Source organism: Lagopus leucura, unplaced genomic scaffold, assembly GCF_019238085.1.
Source record: "Lagopus leucura isolate 7727_CA_CO unplaced genomic scaffold, USGS_WTPT01 Super-Scaffold_100048, whole genome shotgun sequence".
NCBI lineage: Eukaryota > Metazoa > Chordata > Aves > Galliformes > Phasianidae > Lagopus > Lagopus leucura.
This window is the reverse complement of record NW_024962294.1, coordinates 1,756,139-1,763,769: the sequence shown is the minus strand read 5'-3', so window position 1 is coordinate 1,763,769 and position 7,631 is coordinate 1,756,139. Positions and strand designations below refer to the sequence as shown.

The 7,631-nt window shown below is 46.5% G+C and overlaps 1 protein-coding gene across 1 annotated transcript; it reads left to right on the top strand.

The window, feature by feature from the left end:
• Positions 1-1,680: 1,680 nt before the first annotated feature.
• On the top strand, positions 1,681-7,316 carry CUNH1orf109 (chromosome unknown C1orf109 homolog). The gene is made up of 4 exons (XM_042885005.1): positions 1,681-1,943; positions 2,013-2,192; positions 2,262-2,380; positions 2,794-7,316. Exons 1-4 carry the CDS (start codon positions 1,681-1,683, stop codon positions 2,832-2,834), a joined length of 603 nt encoding a protein of 200 aa, XP_042740939.1. The 3' UTR covers positions 2,835-7,316.
• The last annotated feature ends 315 nt before the right edge of the window (positions 7,317-7,631 follow it).

The window sequence follows — 7,631 nt, the reverse complement described above, 5'->3', positions numbered from 1 at the left end:
TTCATGGCTTTATTTACAGTTGTTTGGGTTTTCTGTAAACGATTGCTCGCAGAATTCAGCAAACATAGCAAACCAGGAGTCCTAGCAGATCAGTAGTTCACAATATTGCCACCTGCAGTTAAGACCTGGAAGCTGCCACGACCTGAACAGCCCTGGCGCTCTACAGAGAGCTCTGCTTTTCCAAGCTGTTGCAAAGTAAGGCTGCGGTGGTTGCAGGAAAAGCAAATGAAAGACTTCTCTCTCCTGCCTCGCTTCAGAAAAAAAAAAGATGAGTGTTCCTGTTTGAGTTTTGATATAAATCTGACTGCCTAGGAATGGGCTAAAGGTGAGTTTTCCTGAATTTGGAATGAAAAAATATGTCTCCATTTCCAATAAGCATTTAGAAAGTTAATATATATATATATATTAATGACTGAGGAATTTTTATTCTGTTTAAACACCATTTGCTGGATTTGTTTCTTTGTCAAGGAGCTGTAGTGAATCAATTTTATTTTAATGAGTAGAAAGGGGGAAACAAAGGTTTGTCTAGTCCAAGTTTTCTTCCAATTTCAGGAGAACAGCTTCTAAAAATTTTGAAAAGTGTATAAGGAAAGTTCTCTGTCATTCCAGACATCAGTGAATAATCTCCAAGTTACCGGAGCCAATACAGCCAGAGGGCTGCCTGATAGACTATCAAATCACCTGAGATCTTCAGTTCTTTAAACCCAATAAAATGCATGCGTTCACTTTAAAACCTCAAAAGCATAAAGACTGCAATTCATGGCAGCACCATGAACTCCAAGCAGCTTTCCATTTGAATCCCAGGCACCAATAACTTGTTTTTAGCTATGTCAGGTACTGCACTGAGAGTCATCACCTCTTAAGTCCCTCAGCAGAGGAATTGGTACAACAGATCTGATCTGTTGCTTTCGTTTCCTAGACAGAAGCAAACTCCAGGCACCTGTGTCCACTGCTAATGCCTTCTGCAAGATATCAGAGTGGCCTTTCTACCCAGCTTGCTAGCCTGCAAGCCCAATTGGTCTCTGCCTTTGAGTAAATAATGTAGCTGCCTTTTAATTATTATCCAGGGGAAAAAAATATATGTATATTCTAATGAAGGGAAGATAAATGGAGACCACGATGGATGGACCAATGGATGAACAACGGTCTGACAGATGCTGAGCATGGCTTCATTCATTTCCAGCGCCCTCAAAGCTCTGCTACGAAAGTGTAAGGTGAACGATCTTACTACAATTGCTTGATGCACTTTTAGTCAAACTCGTTTATTTCAGGTTCAGAGAAAGAACAGTCTGCCTTCTGATGGCCGATATGTAAAGCCAGCAGCAGGTGCTCCTCTACATAAGAAATTAGCACAGAAGTTTAACAGAACGCAAACAACTTTGGGTGCGACAACAGAGAGCTCCCCTTGAACACAGAGATCGTTTCTAGCTGAAGCGGTAAAGATGCTTTTGCTCCATCTACTTAAAAGAAAGCAAACAAGCAAAAGCCCAGCAGCTCAGAGGAATCGCTTCGACTCTGCCTCGCTGCCTTAAAGCACCGACAGCCGCCCGCCCGCTGTCCAATCAGAACTCAGCGAGACTCAGCGCAGCCAATCCCAACCGAGAGCGGTGCGGCCAATCGGAGCTTGGCGCGTTTATGATGACGCATAACGCAGCGACTGCTTCCGGGTCGGCGGTCGCCATGTCGGCGATGGCTGCGATGGTGGCGGCGCTGCGAGAGTGGACGGCGGCAGCGGAGCGGTGGGACGCGGCCTGGCGGGCAGCTGTGGCCGCCTGTGCGCCGCTGTTGGCGTCGCTGGCTGGGCTGGCGGCGCAGATGCGGGCGGCGCAGCGGTTAGCGTGGGGCGGAACGCCGCTGGGCGCCTTCAGCGAGCTGAGGGAGAGGCTGTGGCGGAAACAGCGCGGAGCGGTCGAGGCGCTGCTGGAGGAGCTCAGCGAGCGGCGGTGAGGGGGAGGCGGCGGGACCGGGCCGGGTGCGGGGTGCGGGGCGCCGCTGAGCTCTGAGCCGTGCAGGGAGGAGCTGCGCGCCGTGAGGGACGCGGTGGAGGCCGGCGCTGCTGCTGTGCTGCGGCTGTACGAGGAGCGGGCGGCGGAACTGAGCTTAACCGAGGTGCTGCGGCGCGGGCCGCGCTGCCCGTCTTTGGCCGACGCTCTGGAGGAACTGCAGGATGTGGAGCGTTACTACCGGCACCTGTATCCTTTTGTAGCAATGCTGGGCTGCTGGGTGTCCCTTTCTCTGTGTTGTCCTTAAGCTGTCTGGAGGTACCTGGAGATCAGACTGTTCCTCCTGCTCATCAGCTGTGACAGCCTGGCAGACATGGAAGCCCTCCCACAGGCCTGGGAGAGGATTTTGGAGCGTTATGGGGAAGACACTGTGCAAGGTAGTTCTTCACATGTTGGATCTAAAGGATGTTTCTTTGAGCCCTGTGCTGGTATCTCTTCCCTGAAGGTACAAGGCCAGCATATTGCCTACATCCTGTGTTGCTTGTACTGCTTCTCTCAGTAGCAGTGGCTGAGCATGCTCTCTGTCCTTGCTCTTTGCAATCAACCAGCTCACAGGTCTTGTACACAATTTGATGGTAAATGCCAGCATTCCAGGATCTTCTGGGAGCAGTTTTCTTTCTTGCTATTTTATAAGGGACTTGGTAATCTGTTTCATTTGGTCTACAAACTTACTTTATATAAGCTTATATATATATGATTTTAGAAATAATTTTCTGCTGATACAGAATACAGGTAAAATGTATTATTTAATAGCTGTGTTTGTGGTTTTTTTTTTTCTTTCCCAACTCAGATTCTTTTCTTAAGATCTCTCTCTTCTTGGACAACCAGTGACAGCTGCGCTGCTGGTAAGGCTTCAGATGGAGAGCATGCAGGACTGATGTTGACCAGCTTGTGTGATCATGTGGTATATCCTGAGATAACCACTAAGAGGAAGATTACTTGAGGCAGTGTTTAGAAGGTGGATGAGGTGACCTCTGTAGGAAGTGCTTGGAGTGTTCCATTTTCAAGCTGAGGTGGATTGTGTTTGAGGAAGAGCTTGAGCTCAACAGGTCATGACAATAGAAAGAAATTGTCTTCAGCTACGGAAGTTGTCTTCCCTTCCCCCCCCCCCCCTCCCCCCACTGATGTTTTGTATGCTGAAAAAAAGTTTTGTGACTAACTTGTAAACAAGCAGTGAAATGCACTGCAAATAAAGGTAATGTGAGACACAGCAGGTTGATGGGAAAGTGTTTTAGATACCATCCTCTAAATAAAAGATGTCGTATCAGGAACTATAAGTAGTTTGTACATTGTCCTTCTGAGCAATATATTTGCTTTCATCCCTCCTGGAACAAGGACCAAATTTGGCTTGTGTCTGTGGTTAGGAAGGTAACCCTAACCAACATGAGCACTTGAGTTCGATGTGGGCAGTTTGTAGTGTGTTATATCTTTCTGAGGAAGAGATGTCTATGTAAGTAATAATCACTTGCTGAAAAGAAATATCTACAAGGGCACGTTTAATACTCAGTTCTAAAACTTCCTGCTCTATGCCAGCAGCTGCTGTCTGTTTTAGGTTCACCTTTTGTTGGCAGTGAAAAATGATGCTCTGTAATGTTCCAAGAAAGTGATGGGATTCGTGTCTCTAGCATAAGCTACAGCTGTAGTTTGCTGTCTGTCTTTCTCTCCCCCTTTTTTGGGGGGAGGATAAGGGCACAAAATAAGTTTCAAGCCCGAGGAATCCATTCGACCACCTGAGGGCACTGCTCGACCTGCAGAGGGCTCTGCGCGGCGGCCTTTGAAGACTGCTGATTGCGCAGGGCTGCTGCTGCCGGTGCTTCCCCATCAGCTGACAGCTCTTTGGAGAGGAATGGTACTTAATATGCAGTTTTAATTGCAAAGAAAAATCACGTCACCCACTTGGCTTTGGTATGGCTTCAGGGTGTCATGACTGATGAAATCAGCGTTTGTCAAACTAAGGGTGTTAAGCACATGGAAAGCCAGGCAGTTTCTGCTCTGAGAACATACAGGGCAGGTGTTCCAGGCATCTGCTGGCTGTGGGGGCTGGGAGGCAATATTCCTCTTTGTGTCTGTAAGCCCAACATTGCTTCAGGGCCCTGGAATGCTTGCTGGTGCTGATCCTGTCCTCCAGCCTGCCCTGAAAGGGGCTCTTGTGGCTTCTGCTCTGTGCATCCCTTGTAGATCTTGTGCAAGAGTGCAGTTTAACTGCTGAGTCAAATTTCTGCTGCTGGGGAGCTTTTCACTTGGCCCTCTCATTCCCAGGAAAGTGAGAAACGGGCTCCTCCTCCAACTGTTTCAGCTTAAGATAAAGCAGATGATGCAGTGAAGATACTGGTTTGGCAGATTAGCCAAGAATGAAGTTTATTTAGCTAATGGTTGTGTAGCAGTCTCGATGCAGATGCTTCTGCGTGCAAAGTATTTCCCATCCTCGAGCAGCTCTGTTTCACCATGACCTGTCGCTGACTCCTTTTGTCAGAGTGCTTCTGGTGCAGTTGGTTGCATCACAGTATTGGTTCAGAATAAGGCATCTATTTTCCTGTGCACAGCACAGTGCAAAAGTTCATCAGATTTCCAAAACTTTGCTCCCAGCTCACAGACTCCTCTCTCAGCTCCAGATATTCACCTTCTACTTTTGGGTTATTTAAATTCAAACATCCCCAGTATTTAGGATCTGGCCAGTGAAATACCCTAGGTGAACTTTATTAGCCATCACCTGCTCTGAGTGTTCACCTTCCCTAGAGGCATAACTGAGTTCTGATTTGAAGGAAAGGATGAGTGTCTGCTGGGGATGACAGGCTGCAGTAGATTTACTTGGGTTACCTCCTAGCTCTTATGTGACAGCTGACTGCTGGTGTCTGGAGAGACTGTCGCTCTAAATCCATCTGACAAACACGGTTTTATGCTGGGATACAGCAAAGAACAAAGATAATAGCAAGCTCTCTTATCCATCTACCTGTCTCTTTTCTGATAGCTAAGAGCCTGTGGCAGAAGTGAAGATGTATTGCTTGTGTTCGGAGCGTGCTGCCAAGCTGTTTGCTTTGCAAATTTACAGTAAGCATTTTGATGGGAGGGAAGAGACTTCAGTTTTCATGTCTGTTGACATTCCTTCAGTGTGAGCTGCTGCATTTTTCTGCTTGCTTCTGCTTACTGCTTGACTCTGCATGCAGCTGGCTGGTGTGTGCTGTAATTGTCACCACTCTCGATAGTCTGTCTTTGGTTTGCTGTCTGAGAGTGCTCTGAGCTTATGACTGCTTCCCACGAACATCTTGAGTCTCTCAGTGACACAGGAATGGGCCAAAATGATCTGACCTCTCAACAAATGTGTGCCTGAGTTTTTGTTACTGTCACTTCTAAGCACAGTGACGTACTCTGAGCTTAGTCCCTTTGCCACAGCTTGAGCTCAATCCTGAGCTGTTATACTTCAGTGTAGAGAGGATACAAGAAACCTCTCTGCTATAAAATGTCAATATAAAGCCAGAGGGGAGGGCAGACAACCTGATAGGGAACAGCTGTATGATCTTATGCTCATCACATACGGCACAAAGAGAGTAAAGACAGATGACTGTAAGGTGTTTCTTGGGGTACCATCTTCCCTTGGGCCTTGAGGTTTCATCTTATCATTAGAAAGTAGTAAATCATGTTGTTTGTGGATGCAAAATTATCTTTACTTGTGCACACAAAAGGCTGTACAGCCTGTTAATACTCCTCTGGCAGCCCATCTTCGAGCTGCATAAGGAACAAATGGATTTAAAGTTTGGAAGGCCCTCGGAACAGTTCAGTGGTGGCCTTTCTGCTTCTCCTGGAAGCCTTGCTCTCTATTATCTGTCTTTTGGGTTCATGACAGTGCTGTGGGAGTGCTGAGAGGGGAAGCCATGATCCAACTCCCAACACTTACTGAAGTGGGGTGAAGGAAGTGCTTGTTGAAGTTCTGGTGCAATTAATTACCAAGAATGGTTTATGGCTGATAGGCCGTGTCATCAGTTGTATTTGTCTGCAGCCTTCTGGAAGGGCACAAATGAACCTCTGCATCAGAGGGCTCTAATTGGATACAACTGTGGGTTTTGTTCAGTTTCAAGGTCTGTATGTTGCAGCTCAGGAAGGCTGCCAAGATCCCCAGTTGTTAACAAGAATGTCATTCCTTGTAGATGGGAGATTCCCTTCAGCCTGTGTTTGCTGGAGAATCTGCAGGTTCAAAGCATCCCACCATGAAGACAGTCAGGGTGGGCATTTAGCCTCCATGGGCTGAACTTCAGAGCACTCAGGTGAGAAGGCTGTTCCTCCTCTTTCCATCCCTGGCAGCCTGCACTGCTGAGCCAGATACCTGCAGCCAAGCAGAACGGATGCTGTTGTTTCAGTGCTGCCCCAGCATGCAGCTCCAAGAAGCAAGGATGCCAGGTAGGTGTGTGTGGACAGAGAGTCCAGCCCAGTGAGGTCAGGAGGTAACAGCAGCACCAAAGGCATTGCTTGCCCTAAGACTAACTGATATAACACACCTAGCCATAAAAATAACTCTGAGTGCCTTTATTTTTGGAACAGAGCTCTTAAAGAGTTCTTGCATGAAGACCTGTCTCTTAGGAATGCAATAAAACAAAGTTAGCAGCTGGAGCTACCTTGTTAAAGTGAAGTTTTCAGGAAACACAGAGCTCATGCTTTGATTTTTCAGCTTTACCTCCTACTAGCTTAATTTGAAAATAGTTATTCTTCACTTATGGGGAAGGCACAAAATAAGATCAGTTACTAAATTTAAATACCCACAAACATTTATAGGGAGCATCTGACTTTTAGCTGGTCGGTTTGTTTTTTTCATTAGGGTGAAAGCTTCTCTACAAAGTTCTGCTTTGGAAATGAGGCTGTCTATGGGTAATTTTATTTTAGACACATTTATATCACCCCGTTCTCTCACTCTATAATAGAGTATAGGTGTGCTTTCTGACCTTCCTGCCATCGTATTGAAAACATGCATGTTCTTATGCATTGTGTCCCTCCCAACTCTCCAAACAGTGGTAGCATCTCATGCACGTGGATAAATACCACTGTCCCAACATCTTTGCCCAGTGTCCATCCATGGATTTGGAGTGTCAGATTCAGGACTGCAGCCTTCCACAGGAAACAACAAAAGCTTTCCTTCAGCGTAAGTTCATGGGTTATCAGGCAGATTTCAGAATCAAATTCCCATAACAAGGGGAGAAAAGAAAAAAAAAAAAAAAAAAGGTAAAGAATTTGGCACCCGATTTTAAGTCTGATTTTAGTTGGATGCAGAAATATGTGACAAAAAGCCTTGTGAGTCATTTAATAAACCAAGCATGAGTTTCACAAGCCCCTGCGGTTTCCATGCTAATTCTTTGAGACTTTCATCTTGGCCTGGAGCAGCACTCCTTTGTGATTTTGCAGGGCCCCAGAGCCTGCTCGAGTGCTTATCCACTCAGAAATAAAACAAACATTCTCCCATCTACATTAATTGAATGTGCAGCTCTCATTCCTAGCACTCGGCTGTCTACGCTTTAATGTTTCCCGAGTGCTCTTGACTTTATCACAGCATTTGCCCTGTTGAGCTGCTGGTGAGCTCCAAGGGGAACAAAATCTGCTAATCCTATAGACGTGAGTTGAAAGGGAACGCATCTGGCTACAAAG

Excerpts from the sequence above, each read along its gene's own strand:
- CUNH1orf109 (XM_042885005.1), top strand. The coding sequence starts at position 1,681 with ATGTCGGCGATGGCTGCGATGGTGGCGGCGCTGCGAGAGTGGACGGCG. Across the intron at positions 1,944-2,012 it reads GAGGAGCTCAGCGAGCGGCG|GGAGGAGCTGCGCGCCGTGA; the intron begins GTGAGGGGGAGG and ends TGAGCCGTGCAG. Across the intron at positions 2,193-2,261 it reads GAGCGTTACTACCGGCACCT|GTACCTGGAGATCAGACTGT; the intron begins GTATCCTTTTGT and ends AGCTGTCTGGAG.